Raw genomic sequence first — 21,847 nt, forward strand, 5'->3', positions numbered from 1 at the left:
TCCCTTGGACTGCACTTGATATCGGAACCATCCAGGGACAAGGAAAGCCATCAGAGCCATGAGTGACTGGGGCAGTCAGGTCACCTGGCCCTGATTCCATGCTCTGCCCTTGATGCGGAGTTGCCTTGCTGGGGCTGTGTTGGACTGGAGAACCAGAGCACCCATGTTGGTTAGCATTCTCTTAATTGAGCACTGTTGCTTGTGAGGGCGTGATCTTGCAAGATGCTGCCGTCAGCCCAGCAGAGGGTCAGGACAGCAGTGGAGCCAGTCCTCAGTCTGTTTTCTGAGGTCCAGCCAGACTGCAGCTGGCTAACAGTGTCAGCAGGAGCTTGTGTACGGAGCTGCCTGCCAGGGACATGCCGCATCACACAGGGCTGCCAACGATGTGGCCACCTCACTTCCAGTTGACTTGTCACTGGTAATCTGGAACTTCACCTGATAACTAATATGTCACTACTTAATATCTAACAATCTGAAAGCCACCTGAAATACTGCCATACTTACTAAGCAATATTTATTCTTCTTTAACACATACTGAAAGCAAACATTCACAAAAGTCTGTTATGTTTTTTGTGGGATGGTTTATTTATTTATTTATTTTTAAAGAGATGGGTTTCCATATCCAGAGTAACTATAATAATAATAAAAAAAAAGAAAAGTAAAAAAAAAGGAGATGGGGTTTCGCCATGTTGCCCAGGCTGATCTTGAACTTCTGGGCTCAAGAGACCACCAGCCTCAGCCTTCCAAAGTGCTGGGATTACAGGCGTGAGCCACCACACCCAACTTAAAAGTTTGTTATATATGAAATCACAAAATCACAGCACACCCAGGAAACTCACATGGGCCAAATTATGCTAATACAGCAAACTAGAAACGAGCAACAACCAAAATAAAACATGCTTCTGAGTAACTTGAGTGAAGGGTAATCAGAACTGAAATTAGAAACAATTTAGAAGGAAGTGGCAAGAAGAACACTATATACCAGATGTGGCCATAAAAATACTTAAGAAGAGTGACTTCAGGTGAATTTATTAGAAATAAAGAGTGGGCCAGGTGCAGTGGCTCCCACCTGTAATCCCAGCACTTTGGGAGGCTCAGGCGGGTGGCTAGCTTGAACTCAGGAGTTGAAGATCAGCCTAGGCAACATGATGAAATGTCCTCTCAACCAAAATTAGCTAGGCATGGTGGTGCTCAACTGTAGTCCCAGCTACTGGGGAGGCTGAAGTGGAAGGCTCACCTGAGCCCAGGAGGTCGAGGCTGCAGTGAGCTATAATCATGCCACTGCACTTGAGCTTGGGCAACAGAGTAAGACCCTGTCTAAAAAAAAAAAGTGGAAGTAAAAAACATTCAACTCATGAAGCTAGAAGAAAAATAATGAAAAAGGTGTAGACACTAGAAGTAGAAGGATTTTTATTTTTTAAGACAAGGTCTTGCTCTGTTGCCCAGACGAGAGTGCAGTGGCGCAGACAGCTCACCACAGCCTTGACTTCCTGGACTCAAGTGATCCTCCCACCTCAGCCTCTGGAGTAGCTGGGACTACAGGCATGCACCACCACCCGGGCTAATTTTTTTATTTTGTGGAGATGGGATCTCATCTTGTTGCCCAGGCTGATCTTGAACTCCTGGGCTCAAGCAGTCCTCCTGCCTCAGCTTCTCAAAGTGGAGCCCAGCTGAATATTTTTCTACGTTAGTACATGTAGCTCAACCTTCTCTTCTCTGTACTGTTCTTATGATGACTGGATTGTAGGATTTCACACCTGGGATACAGGCTCTTTGGTTAATGTTCTCTTGTGGGTCACATCACACTTGCCTTGATGCAGTCAAAAACTCACCAAGCACTTGTCCTGACTGGGCCATTTGTAAGGTGACAGTTTTTCCTGCCAGGGTACTGTTGCTCTGAGGTGACTGGTTTGTGTTTCCAGGCCATCATGAGCTGTGAGCTCCCTCATGGCTGCTACCAGAAATCAAGGAAGAACTCGGTTCAGACTCCCGATTGCCCTGCAGTCACTCTTAGCAGGGCAGCTGTCTTGGGCCTGGTTCTGTGTCCTCAGTAGAGCCAGGCAGACCCTCTCAGCAGAGGACAGTGAGGAGCTGGCCACTTAGAAAGGGTTTGTGTTTGCAGCAACAACTTGGGGTCTGGTGGTGTTTTCATAAATGTCCTGTTACGTTTTGTTATGTAGGTTTTTGTCTGATGAAAATAGCCTGGAGTATAAATACTACAAGCTGAAGTTGGCAGAAATGCAGCGGTTGAGCGACAACTTGCGAGGAGCTGACCAGAAGCCGACCTCGGCAGAGTGTGCAGTGCGGGCCATGCTGTATGCCCGGGCTGTTCGCAACCTCAAGAAGAAACTGCTGCCATGGCAGCGGCGGGGGCTCCTCCGTGCTCAAGGTTTCCGGGGCTGGAAGGCAAGGAGAGCGACCACCGGGACCCAGACCCTCCTATCCTCAGGAACCAGGCTGAAACACCACGGCCGGCAGGCTCCAGGCCTCTCGCAGACAAAGCCATTCCTGCGAGACAGAAATGATGCTGCCAAGGATTGCCCTCCAGACCCAGCCAGACCTTCTCCTCAGGACCCCAGCCCAGAAGCCTCAGGCCCATCCCCCAAGCTAGCAGGAGTGGACATCTCTGCAGCACCTCAGACCTCTTCTCCCTGCCCATCTGCTGACAGTGGGTGCTCACTTCTGTCCCCCTTCTCTGGGCCCCATTCCCAACTCTCCCATCTCCAGGATCTCTCTAGAATTGGGAGGGGCCTGCCATCAGGGCCAGGCAGTGGGCAAAAGCTCCAGGGACCTGGCCAGGACAGGTGCACGTGTTGGCACTTTCTTTCTTGCTTTCTCGAGAGAGCTGCATGCGAGTCCTGCAGCCCCGTCCTCCTCTTCTGATACCAGAGTTGGCACAAGGTGCTGCCCCATGCCTCTGTGTCCCCGACTGCTGCCTCATGCCTCTGTGCTCCCTGACAGGGTCCTGTAGTTGGGACCGTGGGTGCTGCATTGCCTGAGCTTGGGATCTCATGTTCTACGACAGTCCTCAGGGCTGCCTTATTCTCTCATTCTGCCTCCTCATCCCCCGGGTCTCCACAGTTCCTGTTCTTGGGGTTCACTGACCTGCATCATTTCCTCTGAATCAACTAGCTTTACCCCTTATTTCTTCTGTCACCTTAGCTGTTACCTTCTCTCTGTACCACAGGCCTGCTCTCTGGCCAGTACTTATTCAGCCCTAAGTGGGTATGAAGAGGGCAAAAAATGTCCCCAACTGCTGCATTTTTTTTTTTTTGAGATAGAGTCTCACACTGTCGCCTGGGCTGGAGAGCAGTGGCATGATCTCAGCTCACTGCAACCTCCGTCTCCAGGTTCAAGTGATTCTCCTGCTTAAGCCTCCCGAGTAGCTGGGATTACAGGCACCCGCCACCATGCCCAGCTGTTTTATTTATTTATTTTTTGAGACGGAGTCTTGCTCTATTGCCAGGCTGGAGTGCAGTGGCATAATCTCGGCTCACTGCAACCTCCAACTTCCTGGTTCAAATGATTCTCCTCCCACAGGCTCCCAAGTAGCTGGAATTACAGGCACACACCACCATGCCCAGCTAATTTTTGTATTTTTAGTAGAGATGAGATTTCACCATATTGGCCAGGATGGTCTTGATCTCCTGATCTCATGATCTACCCGCCTCGGCCTCCCAAAGTGTAGGGATTACAGGCGTGAGCCACTGCGCCCAGCTAACTGCTGTATTCTCTAGGTGTTTCTGTGTCATGAGTCATTCCAAACTGTGGTTTAAAACAGGAGGCATCGGTCAGGCACAGTGGCTCACGCCTGTAACTCTAGCACTTTGGGAGGCCGAGGCAGGTGGATCAAGTCAGGAGTTCAAGACCAGCCTGGCCAACATGATGAAACTCCATCTCTCCTAAAAATACAAAAAAAAAAAAGTAGCCAGGTGTGGTGGCACATGCCTGTAGTTCCAGCTACTTAAGAGACTGAGGCAGGAAAACGCTTGAATCTGAGAGGTGGAGTTTGCAGTGAGCCGAGATCCCACCACTGCACTCCAGCCTGAGTGACAGAGCAAGACTGTCTCAAATAAAAAAAAAACAAAACAGGAGGCATATTGTGAATCTACCAGTGCCTGGGCCATCTGCTGAGCTAGCCCGTGCATGTGTCTGCAGTCAGCGGCACGTGTTTCAGCTGTCAGCTGAGATGATAGTATGGCTGGGCATGTGCCTGTCATCCTCCCAGCAGCCAGCCCATGTTTGTTCACCTGGCAGTTGGGGTCAGGGCTCCAGGAGAGACAGTGGAGATACTTGAGTTCTCCAAGGCCCAGGCTTGGAACTGGCAACTGCCTTTTCTACCACATTCTATAGCCTGTGCGAGTCCCAGAACCAGTGCTGATTCAAGGTCGGGGGAGATACACAGAGTTTACTTCTTGGTGATAAGAAGTCTGCATGTGGCGAAGGATGAGGCTACAGGGAGGGGACACACAGGCCATCTTTATAATTAGCCTCCACGACCTGCAGTATTCTCATGGGGAGCAGCAGCTTAGGAGTGATGTCTGACAGACGCTTTATGTTTTGTAGTTGACATGAAGACATTGGAGACTGCAGAGAAACTGGCTAGATTTGTTGCTCAGGTGGGACCAGAGATCGAACAATTCAGCATAGAAAACAGCACCGATAACCCTGACCTGTGGTACGTACCTCCTGGGTCTCATCACACCCTTCTTTTTCAAAGAGACAAGGTCTAAGTATGTTGCTCAGGCTGGATTCAAATTCCTGGGCTCAAGTGATCCTCTTGTTTCAGCCTCCAGAGTAGCTGGGACCACAGGTATGCTCCACTGCAACTGCCCATCACACCCTTTAGATTTGAGTGTGTTCACCCCACAAGCATGTGTGGAGAGCCAGCCCACAACCTGGCTGACGCATTCCTGTCATGGGGGTTACACCAGAAGTAAGGCACGACTTCATTTCAGCTGAGCCAGGGGCCTGAGGGAGAAAGATCTGTTCTGATCACCTAAGATCAGGAGTTTGAGACCAGCCTGGCCAACATGGTAAAACCTTTGTCTCTAATAAAAATACAGATAATAGCTAGGCATGGTGGTGGGCACCTGTAATCCCAGCTGCTCAGGAGGCTAAGGCATGAGAATCGCTTGAACCTGGGAGGCAGAGGTTTCAGTGAGCTGAGATTGAGCCACTGTGCTCTAGCCTGGGCAACAGAGCGAGGATTCATCTCAAAAAAAAAAAAAATCTGTTCTAGGGGACCTGCCTTCGTCTGTTGCATCAGGAAAAGCCTCCCCAGAGGGACATTTAATCTGCATCCAAAGGCTAAATAGGAGTTGGCCAGGGGAGTGGGGGAGAGGTGAGGATTTTTCTACTCGCTGCATGTAGTGGTGATAGTACTACCACCACTGGACAGCAGGCACTTCTAAACAGGGATGATGTGGTGTGCTCATGCTGGGAGCAGGTGCCTTTGCCCTCTGCATCCCTCAGACATGTAGAGCTCGGCTCAAAAGCACACACCCTGTAGGCAAGAAAACCTGGGATGGGAGCCAGCACTGTCCCTGGGGCACTTCCCTAGGGTGATATGAGCCACCCCCTCCAGAGAGGGGTGGGAGGCACCCATCTCCCCATTACTGAGCCAGAACCCTACTGGGGGGGCTTTCGACTCCTGGTGCTGGTCCCAGCTTGCTAGACAGTCATTCCTTTGTCCAGTAAAAAACACAGTTGAAAACGTGCATTTTTCAGAGCATTTATGGGATTCAGTGGTGATGGAACACACTCTTTCAACTTGTTTGGGACCTGACTGCATGAGCCAAGCCCTACTCCCCTCTGTAGCCTTGGCTTATGACTGGGTCCTCCACTGAGGTACCACCTGCCTCATGGGACACTGACCACTTACAGATGGGAGGCCTGGGCAGGGTGGCCTTGGGGAGCTGCTGGACCCCATAGACATTGGGGTCAGGCCTATCCACTGTGTGTGTGATCTCACCCTGGCAGGGTTGGATAAGGGGGAGAGCTCAGTGCAGGGCAACTGGGGGCATCTCATCAGTCTTTTTTTCTTTTTCATTTTCTTTTTTTTCAATGAAAAGTACAGTTTAAAGAACTTTGCATTAGCCTGGGTACTTGGGCTCTAGTACTTGTTGGGTTTTGGGTGCCTCCTCATCTGGGACAGCCTTTTCTGATCAGTGTTCTTCAGAGTGCTCTGTCCTGTCCTTCCCCAGACGGAGAGCCCTGGATCCTGACCACGATATTTGGCAGAGTGGTGAACGCTATCCAGCCAAGCTTGTAAATGAGCCAAGATGACTTTGTGTTTCTTTTGCCTTTAGAAAAATTTTACTTCTGGCTGGACGTGGTGGCTCATACCTGTAATCCCAGCACTTTGGGAGGCTGAAGCGGGTGGATCACAAGGTCAGGAGTTTAAGACCAGCCTGGCCAAGATGGTGAAACCCCATCTCTACTAAAAATACAAAAATTAGCCAGGCGTGTTGGCGGCCATCTGTAATCCAGCTACTCAGAGGCTGAGGCAGACAATTGCTTGAACCCGAGAGACAGAGGTTGCAGTGAGCCAGGATTGCACCACTGCACTCCAGCCTGGGTGACGGAGTGAAAAAAACAAACAAACAAAAAAAAAAGGCCGGGCGCGGTGGCTCAAGCCTGTAATCCCAGCACTTTGGGAGGCCGAGGCGGGTGGACCACGAGGTCAAGAGATCGAGACCATCCTGGTCAACATGGTGAAACCCCGTCTCTACTAATACAAAAAATTAGCTGGGCATGGTGGCGCGTGCCTGTAATCCCAGCTACTCAGGAGGCTGAGGCAGGAGAATTGCCTGAACCCAGGAGGCGGAGGTTGCGGTGAGCCGAGATCGCGCCATTGCACTCCAGCCTGGGTAACAAGAGTGAAACTCCGTCTCAAAAAAAAAAAAAAAAAAAAAAAAAAAAAAAATTTTTACTTCTTTTTTTTTTTTGAGACGGAGTTTCACTCTTGTTACCCAGGCTGGAGTGCAATGACGCGATCTCGGCTCACCGCAACCTCCGCCTCCTGGGTTCAGGCAATTCTCCTGCCTCAGCCTCCTGAGTAGCTGGGATTAAAGGCACGCGCCACCGTGCCCATCTAATTTTTTATATTTTTAGTAGAGACGGGGTTTCATCGTGTTGACCAGGATGGTCTCGATCTCTTGACCTCATGACCCACCCACCTCGGCCTCCCAAAGTGCTGGGATTACAGGCGTGAGCCACCGCGCCCGGTCCAAATTTTACTTCTAATGTGGGGAGGTTCAATGAGTTAATTCATTTTGTGGGTGTGGTTATAAGTTATCTTACAATCAGATTTATTTATTTTATTTATCTATTTTTGAGATGGAATTTTACTCTGTGGCGCAGGCTGGAGTGAAGTAGTGTGATCTCGGCTCAGTGCAACCTCCATCTCAGGTTCAAGCAAATCTCCTGCCTCAGACTCACAAGTAGCTGGGATTACAGGTGTTGCCCTACTAATTTTTGTATTTTTTCTAGAGATTGGGTTTTGCAATGTTAGCCAGGCTAGTCTCGAACTCCTGACATCAGGTGATCCACCTGCCTTGGCCTCCCAAAGTGTGCTGAGATTATAGGCATGAGCCACCATGTCCGGCCCAGATTCATTTGTTTCTGCTGATATTTAGCGGTGTGTGTGTGTGTGTGTGTGTGTGCGTGCGTGCATAGTATAGTGGCATTTGCCTATGGTTGCAGCTACTTGGGTAGCTGAGGTAGGAAGATTTCTTGAGCCCTGGAGTTCGAGGCTGCAGTAAGCTGTGATCACACCACTGCACTCTAGCCTGGATGATAGAGTGAGACCCCATCCCTAAAAATATATAATAATAAATAATTATAAAGCTGTCCCACTGTTCCAATACCATTCTTTGAAAGACCACCCCTTTTTCGCAGTAATTTGAGAAGCCACCTTAATCGAATCCTGGGTTTCTGGTCTTTCTTCTTTTTTTTTTTTTTTTTTTTTTTTTCTATTTTGAGACTGCGTTTCGCTCTTGTTACCCAGGCTGGAGTGCAATGGCACAATCTCAGCTCACCTCAACCTCCGCCTCTTGATGAAAAATGGCTCTTACAAGAGCCATTTTTCCTTTGGTGCCTTCAGGACTGTTTTAAGTTTCTCATACCAGCCACAGCTCCATAGCTGTGGTTACCAGACGAGGTGGCCACCAGACCCCTGAGGCATAGAGAGGCCTCATCTCCACGCCCATGTAGCTGGACTGCAGGACCCTGTGTGGAAAGTGCTACGGGTGATGATCCCTCCTCTGGGGGCTGCTCACAACTCCATGTGCACATGTTCCGACAGTAACTGTGCAGCCTCTCCTGGCATCTCTCCATGCTTCTCATACCTAGGAGTAACCAGAGTCAAAATGGGTACTTGGAGGCCAAGAGAGGCCAGTAAAGTAACCAGAAAGGGTGACGTGGGGCTCAGGCCAGATCTCTGTTCCAACATTTTCCCAGGCCCTGCATACCTTGTTCGTCCACCTTCTTCTCCTGGAGAGCAGTGAGGCCTCTTGAATTCTGGTTCCTTATTAAGTTATTAGTACTCAAATTTTCTATCATTGAGAGGCTGCACCATCAAGCCATAGCTGCACAGAAAGAAGTTAGGTGATTCTTTCCCTTGTCCCACCTCCACCTTCCTTGGATCAATCCCAGCAGTTTCAGCATATAAAAATGTTGAACAATTCCATCTGGTTACCCAGTGTATTTCCTCTGTGCCCCAGGTTTCTACATGACCAAAATAGTTCTGCTTTCAAATTCTATCGAAAGAAAGTATTTGAACTATGTCCGTCAATTTGTTTCACGTCATCTCCACCCAACCTTCACGCCGGTGGCCGTGACACCACGGGTTCTCAGGAGAGCCCGATGGACCTCATGGAAGGGGAAGGAGAGTTTGAAGGCGAGCCCCCTCCTCGGGGGGCTGAGCTGGAGAGCCTAGAGGTAATGCCTGAGGAGGAGGAGGAAGACGACGATGAGGATGGCGGAGAGGAGGCCCCTGCTCCTGGAGGGGCGGGCAAGTCTGGGGGCAGCATCCCTGCTGACGGCTTTCCCAGTGAGGCTGCCGAGGATGACCTGGCTGGAGCACCTGCCCTGTCACAGGCCTCCGCAGGTACCTGCTTCCCCCGGAAGAGGATCAGCAGCAAGTCATTGAAGGTTGGCATGATTCCAGCTCCCAAGAGAGTGTGTCTCATCCAGGAGCCAAAAGGTGAGTGCCCACCTGTTAGCACAGCTGCCTCCAGCACAGTTCTTGGTTGGTGGGCTATGAGAGTTAGAGGAGACAGGTGGAGATATTTTAATCCAAAAGAATTTTGTGCACCACTCCAAAATGTGAACCGAGACTCCTGTTTCCTGGTGGTCTGAAGGCATTGCTCTAAGGAGATGTTTCCTGGCTACCCTGTGGCTTCTGGCACTCTCTGTGCTGCTGGGCATTTCCCTGATTGGATTCAGATCGGGGCATCCCTGCCCGTAGAGGGGATGGATCTGGGTCATCTCAGCTGTTTTCCTGCCCTTTACCTTGTCTGCTGGGGGAACTTCTGGAAGGCCCAGGGTGCTGATAACCTGCTTCATGTCATGACAGTAAGATGTCAAGGCTGGTTCCAGGCAGTGGTCAGTAGGACCTGCCTTGGCTGTGGGAGGCCGTCTTCTGCTCTCCTGTGGGGAGGTTCCAGGTTCTTGAGGTGTAATTTACCATCAGTGAAATGCACTCTTTTCAAGTGGACCATTTGAGTTTTGTTGACTTTGCAGAGGCAAGAACCCACCAGTATAGCAGAGCTGGAGCCTGTTCCCAGAAAGGGTCTCTTGTCCCATTGCAGTCCCCTGCCCCATTCGGCCCCAGAACCACTGACTGTTTTCCCAGCCCCAGGTGTTCTGCCTTTCCTAGGCTGTCAGTATATGGAATTGCATCGCATGTGGCCGTTTGATGGGCAGGCCATAGCCCAGGTGACTCCCGTGCCCCACCCCCCATGCCCTCCAAGCTATCTTCCCACAGTCAGGCCTGGGCTGTGCTTCTCACAAGGAACTGCTGCTGCAAAACCTGTGTGTGAAGTTGTAGTGAATGGTGCCCTATTGTGGGACTGTGTCAGGCAGTCACTTGTGTGTTCTGCATCATTCAAACGGTCACATTTACAGGCGACAGTGGCCTTAGGTTTTTCCTGATTTGGAACAGTCCTCATGTTTTATGTTTGAAAACCTTGGTATTGCAGTGAAATGCTAACCATTCTACTATAATCCTTACCATCCTTCAAAACTTCTCACGGGGCTGGGCACGGTGGCTCATGCCTGTAATGCCAGCTTTGGGAGGCTGAGGCAAGAGGATCGCTTGAGCTCAGGAGTTTGAGACCAGCCTGGGCAAGATGACCAGACCTAGTCTTTACAAGGAAAAAAAAAATTAGTATAAAAAGATAAAATGAAGTAAATAACTAAACTTGTCATGGATGGCAGGTAATGTATCAGAGTGCTTGTTATGTATGTTCTTCTTGGGGGAAAGTGGAGTTCTTTATTTCTGTTTTAGAAGCTCTCAGTTCTTTGGGTAGTTGATGAGATAAAACCAGACTTGCTAATCTCCCTTTCATAAAAAATAAAATGATGTGGTTTGGTCCTCTATATGAGAAGCATGGATGTTTTTTACTAGAAAGTTTTAGGATTTAATTGTTTACCAGGATTAGCTACAGATAAACTAGGAGGGCTTAGCATCACAAATTGTTTGTTGAAGCAAAATATATTTCTGTAGTCATGGAAAATAATCTATGTATTGGATCCTTTGTTATAAATGTGGGGACTCTTAGGTTTGAATAGACTTTCCCAAAGTGAGGCACCCCTCAGTGAGCCCTTCACTGTGGCCTAGGCTGCCTACCCCAGGCATGTCCTGCCTCTGCTCACTCTGGGGGTCATACATGTTCATTTCTGAGAGAGGCTGGAGCTCAGCAGCTGCCATGCAGGGCCTAAGACACCTTCTGTCATCAGAGAACTGTCAGCCAGAATAGACCGCAAGACCTTCAGTCTCTAAGTAATTTAGGGAAAGCACGTGGATGTGTGTGTGTTTCTTCCTTTTGTCTTCTAGTCCATGAACCAGTTCGAATTGCCTATGACAGGCCTCGGGGTCGTCCCATGTCCAAAAAGAAGGTGAGCTTAATCATTTGTAGTCCTCACTCAAAGTGTAGTTGGTTCGAATTTGTTGGAGTTCTAAAGGATGCTGTAGTTTGTGATTAAGCTATGTTCACATTTCAAAGTGTGGTATTTATATGTAAAACACAACAGAGACTTTTTTCTCTTGGGAGGACTTTTTTTTTTTTTTTTTTTTTTTTTTTTTGAGACAGTCTTGCTCTGTCACCCAGGCTGGAGTGCACTAGCGTGATCTTGGCTTACCGCAACCTCCCCCTCCTAGGTTCAAGCAGTTCTCCTGCCTCAGCCTCCCAAGGAGCTGGGACTACAGAAGCATGCCACCACGCCTGGCTAATTTTTCTGTATTTTTAATAGAGACAGGGTTTCACCACGTTAGCCAGGATGGTCTCCATCTCCTGACCTCGTGATCTGCCCACCTCAGCCTCACAAAGTGCTGAGATTATAGGCATGAGCCACTGCTCCTGGCCTTTGGGAGGACTTTTAACAACTGTTTTGCCTTTGTCCAAAGCATAGACTAGTGATTCACCTCTGTAATGGTAGGTGAAATCCCTGTAATGGATGCAGTGGGATTTGAGAGATAAATGAGATAATGTCTTGGCCCTTCAGAAGTTCAAGCTAAGGCTGACTGGGTGGCTCGCACCTGTGATCCCAGCAGTTTGGGAGGCTGAAGTGGGCAGATCGCTTGAGCCCGAGAGTTTAAGACCAGCTTGGGCAAGAGGCAAAACCCTGTCTCTGCAAAAAAAAACCCACAAAAATTAGTTGGGCATGATGGCACATGCCTGTAGTCCTAACTACTCTGGAGGCTGAGGTGGGAGGATCACTTGGGCCTGAGAGATTGAGGCTGCAGTGAACTGATTGGACCATTGCACCCCAGCTTGGGCGACAGAGTGAGACCCTGTCTCAAAAAAAAAAAAGTTGTCCAGGCACACTGATTCATGCCTGTAATCCCAGTGCTTTGGGAGACCAAGACAGGGGATCACTTGAGCCCAGGAGTTTGAGGCCAGCCTGGGCAACATAGTGAGACCTATGTTTCCTCCTGGTCTCCTTAAAAAATAAAACATAAAAAAATTACAGGCATGAAGGCTCATGCCTGTAATCCTAGCACTTTGGGAGGCCAAGGTGGGTGGATCACCTGAGGTCAAGAGTTTGGGACCAGCCTGGACAACATGGGGAAACCCTATCTCTACTAAAAATATGAAAATAGCCAGGCATGGTGGCATGTGCCTATAATCCCAGCTACTCTGGAGGCTGAGGCAGGGGAATCACTTGAACCCAGGTAGCAGAGATCGCACTACTTCACTCCAACCTGAGTGGAAGAGTGAAACTTCATCTTGAAAAAAAAAGTTCAAGCTCAGTAGACTGGAAGTATGAAGAGAGTGCACTAATCTGCTAGTAAGCAGAGCGTGGTGTGTGCTGTCGGCCCATCCTATGTGCCAGGCCCTGACTGTCCACCTGGAGGCAGCAGCGAGCAGGGCCAACAGCGAAAGAGAAACGGACGAGGCAGTCCTGGGGGTGCTGTGGGCAAAGAGAAGCAGGTTACGGAGAGGGAGCATAAGGTAGCATCGAGCGGATGCCACTGAAATGGGAAAGCCAAGGGAGGTCTCTCTGGCAGGTGATGTTGGCACAGGTCTGGAGGAGCTGAGGAGAAACAATATAGAGATGTGGGAAGGACAGTGCCTCAGCCCAAGGGCTGGGGCAGCAAGAGGCCTTGTGGCAGGAGTGGAATCGGAGGGTCACACAGGACCTCGACAGATGTTAACGCTGTGGCCCTTTCTCAAGGAAGGGAAGGTCCCTCCGGGACCTGTGGTGGACATGGCCACTAGGGTGGAGAGCAGCCTGTGGGCAGGGACCAGGAGGAGGCTCAAACTTAAGACAGTTGGACCAGGGCATGAGGAGCAACAAGAATGGGTGAAGGTGGAGTGGGTGACACCTGCTTGTGGACTAGGTGTGCAAAAGCCAGGCGTCCAGGTGACCCCAGGGTAGTCAGCTTGGGCAGTAGAGGGACAGAACTGCCATTCACTCACCTGGAGGCAGGTTATGGGAGTGGGGCAGGTACACTCCAGGGGGCTGGGAGGACACAGTGCTGGGGGCAGGCAAGGTCACCTGGGACACATGTCGAGAGACTTCACCAATCCTTTGTGGTCAGGGAGGAGGGCGGGGAGCCAGGCAAGGTCCCTCTGCTGGTGTCAGGCAGTGCCATGGTGCTTCAGACCCCTTCTGAATGCTCTAGGTCAGTCTGACCCCAATTATGGCAGGAAGGAGGGACATTCCGGAGTACAGAGCTCATGGTCCTGACTGATGTGCCAAGTTTTAGGCTGAGCTGGCATCTGGTACCCCTTTGTGTGGCCTGGATGAGGGCACGGCCAGGTGAGGGCACAGCATGGCCTTGGCGTCAGGCACAGCTGTACTCTAGCTCAGCCCTGCCACCAAGTAGTTTTGTAACTTTGGCATGTAACCCCGACGGGTTTGTCTGTAAAATGGGATGGCCACACCTACCCAGCAGGTAGGAGGTATGGTGAGGATTAAACTTAAGGCGGTTCCTAGCGGGTGTCCTGCACATGCTGCTGTCTCCTTGGGGCTGTGCGCCTATCCTCCTTCCTGCCTGTGACTGCAGGTGGAAGGGAGGCTGTGGTGGCTCCACCTCTCCTCTGCACACCTCTGCCTCGCCCACAGGGCTCGGCTTTCCTCCAGGTGTCCAGGAAACCCACATCATGATTGTTAAACACAGATTTGAACATTCTCGAAGAAACTTCCAGGCTGAGCCAACCCCACTTCCTCCCGCTGCACCTCCAAGCAGCCTTCCTGAAAGGGAAAGGAGTGTAGACCTCCCATTTGGGGACCCCTGTGCCCCACCATGACCAGCCTTTCCCCTTCCTTCCCTACCCTTCATACAGGGCCCAGGCCATGCACAGCTCCCAGGAGGGCCTGACAGATGCCCTGTTTCTCATCTCAGCCAGTGGGTTCTGTCTCCTTTTCTCCAGGCCACTTTCTCACGGCGGGCGGCGGGGGGCCCTGGTGTAGCAGGTCCTGCTTGCAGAGGTGTCTCCGCCTCTTCCTGCCCCAGCCCATAGCATAGCTCCTCCCTTCATGCCTCCCCTCAACTGCCCTGCAGAGAAACTTCTGCCCACACCACCTCACCAAGACCACCTTGTGCCAGTATGGAGGGGCCGCCTGCATCCAGTAACTCTCACACACACACAAGATACACTCACGTGCAGGCATATCCACACACACACATGCATACACACACACAGCTACTTTATATATTACCTTCAGAGGTGCCTCTGAAGAGAACAAAGGGAATTTCCCTCTCCCTCTGAAGGTCCAAGTCTAAGCTTGTTGAAAAGAATTGACAATAGGCACATTAACAGGATAAAAAAAGGTATACAGTCCAGGTGTGGTGGCTCACACCTGTAATCCTGGGACTTTGGAAGGCAGAGGCAGGAGGATCACTTGAGCCCAGAAGTTCAAGGCTGCAGTGAGCCATGATGGAGCCACTGCACTCCAACCTGGGTGACAGAGCAAGACCCTGTCTCAAAAAAAAAAAAGTTATACATATTTATTCATGTGCATAAGCACAGGAGCCGTATAAAACATTATGAAAACTCAAAGAAGGGCCAGGTGGTTGAAGCTGAAATACCTCCTCATAAGGGAGAGGGCAGTTGGAAGGCTGTAGGTGACTTTAGAGGGGAAGCAGATGATTTTAGGAGAGATGAATGGAGGCAGGCATCATCTTGTGAATGATTTTCATTGAGAATTGAATGGGAGTAGAGAACAGCCAGTGGTCTGGGCTCCGGGTGTGGTGTTTAATGTTCCGTCTCTTCCTGTGTGATAGGCGTTTTCAACTCTGGTTAATGACACATCAGGGAAGGGATCCAAGGCCCTTGTGTTCTCTTTGGCAGGTCCAGTTCCTAGGTAGATAGGGAACTGCAAGAGAACAGCTTCCTCCTGTGCTTTGGAAGGGACGGAGACAGGAAGGAGGTCAGAGGGACCCTGAGGCTGCCGCTTTAGTCCCACATGTCAAAGTGCCATATTTCGGGGTATCAGTTTCTGACCCCCTACGTCTTGCTGCATGTCGAGCTCTCAGCACCTTTCCAGGTTGTTTTAACCCTTTCTAGGGTGAGAACACTGAGGCCCCAGGAGATCCAGGGGCCCAGGCCTTCCTCATGGGAGCATTTGCTCCCTCCTCCCTCCCTCCCAACATGAGGCCCTGCACTCTCCCTTCTCCCTTTCCTCTCCCAGCCCCTGGCTCCCCGAGGCTCAGCCTTTTCTGCCTTGTCTCCAAGCTCCTTTGTCTCTGGACTGCCTCCTCCATGTACCCCTGACGGTAGGGAAGCTGATTCCTGGGCACCTCAGTGCAGATGGCAAGAGGGAGATTTGTCTTTTGGTTTAATTGCACCTCATGAGGCCTGCATGACGTAATGGGGCAGGTCACTAAGCCAATGAGGGCTGGCTGCCCAAGGACCTGAGCTCACAGCACTCAGCACGCCCTTCCCCTGCTTCCCATGCCCAGGGTCATCTAATCCACTCCCAGCCTCTCCCACCTGTCCCCTGCTCAGACCCCCAGCACCAGCCACCTTGATCTTCAGCACCTTTCTCCCTTCCTCTCAAGAGCACATGAGCCCTCGCAGCCTCCCCAGGTAGTTTAGTAAATGCTGTAAAGAAATACATCAGCCAGGCGCAGTGGCTCACGCTTGTAATCACAGCACTTTGGGAGGCTGAGGTGGGCAGATCAGCCAAGGTCAGGAGTTTGGGACCAGCCTGGCCAACATAGTAAAGTGCCATATTTCGGGGTATCAGTTTCTGATCCCTTACATCTTGCTGAATGTCGAGCTCTCAGCATCTCTCCATGTTGTTTTGTCCCTTTCTAAGATGAGAACACTGAGGCCCCAGGAGCTCCAGGGCCCCAGGCCTTCCTCATGGGAGCACTTGCTCCCTCCTCCCTCCCTCCCTCCCTCTGGCTAAAAATGCAAAAATTAGCCAGGCGTGGTGGCGCATGCCTGTAATCTCAGCTACCCGGGAGGCTGAGGCAGAAGAATCGCTTGAACCCAGGAGGTGGAGGTTACAGTGAGCCAAGATTGTACCACTGCACTCCAGCCTGGGCAACAGAGCGAGACTCCATCTTAAAAAAAAAAAAAAAATCTCCAGGCATGGTGGCTCATGCCTGTAATCCCAGTACTTTGGGAGGCTGAGGCAGATGAATCACGAGGTCAGGAGTTCAAGACCAGCCTGACTAACATGGTAAAACCCCGTCTCTACTAAAAATACAAAAATTAGCCGGGCATGGTATTGGCACCTGTAATCCCAGCTACTCAGGAGGCCTGAGGCAGGAGAATTGCTTGAATCCAGGAGGTGGGGGTTGCAGTGAGCTGAGATAGCGCCATTGCACTCCAGCCTGGGCGACAGAGTGAGACTCCATCTCAAAAAAAAAAGAAAAAACCTGGGTGGAGTGGCACATATGTGTAGTTCTAGCTGATGGGGAGGCTGAGGTGGGAGGATCACTTAAAGCCAGGAATTTGAGACCAGCCTGGGCAACATAACAAGACTATATTTAAAAAACAAAAGCAACACATCACACACACACACCACACACCACACACATAGCAGTGTGTCATGAATATTCATGAATGAATAGCAATTCCTTCTAGAGCTCTGCAGGCTCCTCCTCCAGAGGTCCCAGGCCCTATCTGTCCCCAGAGCTCCATCTAGTGGCCCAGAGAGTTCTGCATTTCCCCACTACCCACAGGACCCATCACAGGTGTACCAGCTCTCAGTGAGGTCTGCTATGTGCTAGACAGACCCCAGTGTCCAAGAAGAACCCACTCCCTAGGACAGAAAGACAAGGAATGCAGCCAGGGACTGAATGAAGCACTGGGGGAGGGGTGTGTTGGGAGGATTCAGGGAGGGCTCTGCCAGCCAGTTCTCACCCATAGCCTGGCCCCCATCCTGCCTTGAGGCCTGTGCCCTGATGTCCCCCACCCTTCTTTATCCAGGGCTCTGCTGAGGTCCTTCCTACTGACTTCTTGACCCCGGGACCTGCCATTCCGTTACCCAGTTTTCCTCAGTCTTGGAACCGGGGTTATAGTGGTGGCTGAGAGGCAGGACTGACCTGAGGCCAGTGACCTCTGACTTAGAAGTCACATCCCACCCAGGGATGTTGCAGAGAACTGGGAAAGGGACTGGAGCTTGAGCCTGAGCATCTGGGGAGTCAGGAGGGCATTTGGGGGTGGGGGGTTCCCTCAATCCAGGCACTTCCCTGCGGCCCACATGCCTGGGCTCTTCTCTCTCCTCAGAAACCGAAGGACTTGGACTTCGCCCAGCAGAAGCTGACCGATAAGAACCTGGGCTTCCAGATGCTGCAGAAGATGGGCTGGAAGGAGGGCCATGGCCTGGGCTCCCTTGGAAAGGGCATCCGGGAGCCCGTCAGCGTGTATGCAGCAGGCAGCCAGCCTGGGCGGGCGGGGGCGGGCCTCAGTCCTTTGACCTGCAGCCTGATTCTTGGCTCCCCTCATGTCCAAGGTGGCTTAAAGCTGGCAGTTGGTTTTTGTTTCTTAAACAAAAGGCATCTTCAGATAAGAAGCTGATCATTTACATATGCAGGTGTTTACAGGGCTCCTTTCTGCCCTGGTGTAGATTTTTTAACCAGCTTGTTGGCCCTGGTCATTTTGGCCACATCTGTTTTCGTCATCAAAGCTAAGTGGTATTTCTGTGTAGTTTCAGCCTGGAACCACTTTCCCTTTCCCGGGAACCTGTAGGCGGGTGAGCCAGGGTCCCGAACACAGGCCCAAATTTTATTAAAGCCCGACCGTAACATCCAGCAGGCATTTCATTTAATACCGAGCTTAGCCCCTGCTGGGTAAGGCATTCCGAGCTAACCAGGGCCCTCTGGGCACCCCTCAAAAGCCAGCTCTTCTTCGAGGGTGAGTACTCCTTGTTTCCACTGTGAGTCGTGTCTCGATTTTCCCTTTGATGTCTCAGTGTGTGTCCCAAACACCTGCATCTCATGGACTATTTGTGCCCATGCCCAGTCCCTGGTGTGCCAGGCCCTGGACTCAGGTGCACAACTGACTCTCTTTTTCACTCCCTAGGGGAACCCCCTCGGAAGGGGAAGGGCTGGGTGCTGACGGGCAGGAGCACAAAGAAGACACATTCGATGTGTTCCGGCAGAGGATGATGCAGATGTACAGACACAAGCGGGCCAACAAATAGGTACGTGCACGGGCCAGCGCCTAAGGCCCTCGCCCTCACTGGCGTGCTGGTGTGCATTCAGACTTCCCCGACAAAGCTGATGTACCCTGCTCCCCCAAAAATGCCACACACACAAAAATCACAAAATTCTGTGAGGGAAACAAAAGGATCTCTGGATGCGGATATGACCCATTCTTACCTTCCAGGTTTGCTAAAGGAGCAAACCTCACGCTGGCCAAGGGCAGCTGCATGTGGCCTGCCTGGCCTCCCGGCTCTGAGCCCCTCGAGGCCCCTGCGCCAGGCTCCATGGATGTGCGCATGGACACAGGCCATGCCTGTCTCCGCTCTTGCTCAAGTTTTCTCTCACAGATGATGTCCACCTGCCACATAACATGAGCAGCAAACAGACTGTTCCTAGTCCAGAGTGCCTTGCCGTCGTGCAGGTGGAAGGGCGACCGTGACAGCTGCTGCCACAGAGGATGGCAGTTGGCTCTGTCCCTTTGTGAGGGTCTTCAAATCCTTTTCCTTCTGCAGGACCTCGGGCCTGTAAATATCCTCATCTTTCTACTCTTTTTTTTTTTTTAGTTGCCCCCTCACCTAATTTCCAGCTCAGTTTCGAACAAAATCGTTCTCTTCCTGAATAGATCAAAAGCACTGATGAGAAAGATAAGCCCTGAAGCAGCAATTGCCCTTAAAACAGCATCCGTGCCCTGGATCGGCCTGGAGCCAGTGCCCAAGGACGGTTTGGTGTGTACGTGACAACACGTCTCTGCAGTCTCTGGGGCGGAGGTTTCGATGGCTTTTCTTTCTCTCAAAGAAAAAAACATGCACCATTTTCAATGTGCTTTTGCCTCTCCTCTCTCTTCACATGCTTTTAGCAGCAAGTCCCCTCCAAATCTGTCTTGGTTCCCCTTCAGAAGGTGGCGCTGCCCCCGAAAGGCACCTCAGCCTGTGAGTGCTGAGGAACCAGCTCCTCTGGCTGGTTTTCCAGTCGGATGGGCCATTGCTCTCCAGAAGTGCTCTGTTAGCAAACGTGATGTGGAAACGATCACAGATGGTGTTTTCTCATTATTCTCCAGAATTTATACGGGGGAGACAAATCGGTAATTACCAAGTCTGCACTCGGGTACCAAAGCTCTGAAGCTCTCTGAACAGTTGCCATACTTGATTTGATGAATGTGTTATTCATGCTGTCTCTTCTCTTCAGTGCATCTTGAGAGACTTAATGAAATTTTAGCAACAGTATAGAATAGCTATCTCGGGTGGGGAGTAATCGTTAAACCGATGAAATTGGCCCCAGATTTACGGCGTCTCTTTAGAATCCACAGTGTAAGCAAACCACAGTTACAAAGGGGTGGGGGTTGTAAGCCCTCCGAGACTCTGCACTTTTTGCACGTGTGGCTGCATCAAGTGCTGTCTTATTACAGCCTTTGTAAGGCGAGGCAGGCTCCTCCTGGGGTGGGCTCTGCAGCTGCTCTATTTCCAGGCGTGTGATCGCTGCCGCTCTCCAGATTCTCCAGCACTCCACTGCCTGTAACTACTCAATTCTTCACTCATTCTTCCTCGTAAAGCAGCAGCATTGAAGTTTTAAGTACAGGCAAAAATCTGGAAAACTTAGGATCCTCCTGATACCCCAGGATTAGGGAACACAGCAGTGGCTAGGGCATCAGCCACAGAATTGAGCGGGAAATGCCACTTGTATTGGCTGTAAAAAATCCTGGCTTTGGCCAGGCAGTGGCGCAAGCCTGTAATCCCAGCACTTTGAGTGGCCAGGGCAGGCAGATCACCTGAGGTCAGGAGTTTAAGATCAGCCTGGCCAACTGGCCAACATGGTGAAACCCTGTCTCTACTAAATAAACAAAAAATTAGCCGGACGTGGTGGTGTGCACCTGTAATCTCAGCCACTCAGGAGGCTGAGGCAGGAAAATCACTTGAACCCAGGAGGCAGAGGTTGCAGTGAGCTGAGATCATGCCATTGCACTCGAACCTGGGCAACAGGAGTGAAACCCTATCTCAAAAAAAGAAAAAAGAAATCCTGGCTTTCTTTAAGCCACAGACCTCCTAGGCTATGGTCGCAGCTCCTTGTCTGCCTGGTCCCTGTCACCTTGCAGTGCCACCATCCCTGGGGACTCTGCTTGCTTCTGTAGCTTTGGCAACTGGCAGATGTTTACGGCAGTATAGGTGCCAGCATAGAGGATGGGGCTTGGGTTTGTAACCCAGCTCTCAAACAAACCAGCCTGTGGGGGCCTGGAGTGAAGCTGGTCTTGGGGAACCACAGGTACAGGGGTTCATCTCCTTTCTTTCCTGACCCCTCCGATGGCTTCCATGTTGGCCACGGGTCAGGTGAATGGATGGAGCTCCAAGTGGGGCTCAGCTCACTGGCGCACATACCCGCAGCGTGGATCAAACGCGCTCTCTCCAGCATCGCTCTGACCATTCCATGTGCTTTGTCCTAGCATGTTCATTCTTCACTTTCTCCACTTCATTTTACTAAAAAGTTAAATGCTTTAGGAGTTTGTGGTGTGTGGGCACTGAGTACCACCGCCTCCTGCTGCTCCTTCAAGTTTGACCTGAGATGGTTCTGTGAGCCCTTGGCAAGAGTCAAAGGGCATACCTCCTTGAGCTTAGACAGTCCCCTACACTCTCAGAGGATGCCTCTCCTGTGGATTCAGCGTTGGGGCAGTGAAGGTGTCGGGAGCCAGCAGAGCATGGGGTGCGTGCTGCCAGCTGCCGGCCAGCGGGGATGGAGATGCCACTGGCCCTCCATGTCCCCAGCCCCTCCCTCTTGACCGAGGCTGCCCTTGCTCTCTGCAGGATCCTTGCGTCGCATGTGATGTGTGGTAGCACAGCTGTGTCAGAGTCACAGTGTGTTTTCTGTCGTTCTAGTTCCAGGGTCGCCCCCGAGAGGACGACAGGCATCCGGAAGTGCTCTCTCGCCACTCTGGGTGCTTACTGTCTCTGGCTTGTTTCCATCACTGGAAATCGCTTAGACAATTGTAGTGTTTTTGGTCCTTGATAAAGCCTAGAAGACATTTGTGATGTTACAAAATGGAAGTTTTCTTTTGTTTTTGTTTTTTAAGATCTAAGAAATTGTGAATGTTGTTAATCATTTAGACGTTGCAATAAATGTAGAGGAAATGCAGTGTGCCGGGGTGTCAATGGATGTGTTTTTAAAATCGTCACCGGGGCACACAAATGGGAGTGCAGTGTAGAACCAGGTGACAGCTGCCTCCCAGGACATGCCCTCTGCAGTGTGGTACTCCTCCCTCGGGCACCCCCTGACTGGCTCACCCACCTGGGGACCTTGTATCACTGTCACCAGGAAAGCCTCGAAGAGTCCAGAGAGCAGGAAGTGACCAAGCATCGGCGGGGAGGGGGGTGATTCCCCTACTGGAGAAGATGGGTACCACCGAGTACAGAAGCTGCCTTTGAAGGATGTTGGGGAAGTGGGAGCCCTGCCCCTGCCGCCCATGACTCACCTGTCCCGCCAGGGCTTTGCTCCATTATTCCCAGGGCTAGGGTTCCAGCTGCCATA

At 51.1% G+C, this 21,847-nt stretch overlaps 1 protein-coding gene across 3 annotated transcripts in view; it reads left to right on the top strand.

The window, feature by feature from the left end:
• Positions 1 to 21,459, top strand: part of SUGP2 (SURP and G-patch domain containing 2) — a 45,364-nt gene extending 23,905 nt beyond the window's left edge. The window contains exons 5-11 of one of the 3 annotated variants that reach the window (XM_012443546.2): positions 2,181 to 2,668; positions 4,567 to 4,678; positions 8,727 to 9,208; positions 11,063 to 11,124; positions 17,418 to 17,554; positions 18,213 to 18,333; positions 18,957 to 21,459. In XM_012443546.2, the coding sequence (XP_012298969.2) occupies positions 2,181 to 2,668; positions 4,567 to 4,678; positions 8,727 to 9,208; positions 11,063 to 11,124; positions 17,418 to 17,554; positions 18,213 to 18,333 (1,402 nt within the window). In that variant the 3' untranslated portion in view covers positions 18,957 to 21,459. Of the gene's footprint in view, positions 1 to 2,180; positions 2,669 to 4,566; positions 4,679 to 8,726; positions 9,209 to 11,062; positions 11,125 to 17,417; positions 17,555 to 18,212; positions 18,334 to 18,897 lie in introns of all 3 variants that reach the window. The other 2 variants (XM_012443547.2, XM_012443545.2) reach the window with 2 other exon arrangements.
• The last annotated feature ends 388 nt before the right edge of the window (positions 21,460 to 21,847 follow it).

The sequence above is a fragment of the Aotus nancymaae genome, unplaced genomic scaffold (assembly GCF_030222135.1).
Source record: "Aotus nancymaae isolate 86718 unplaced genomic scaffold, 86718_ANA_hifiasm-v0.15.2.pri h1tg000028l, whole genome shotgun sequence".
NCBI lineage: Eukaryota > Metazoa > Chordata > Mammalia > Primates > Aotidae > Aotus > Aotus nancymaae.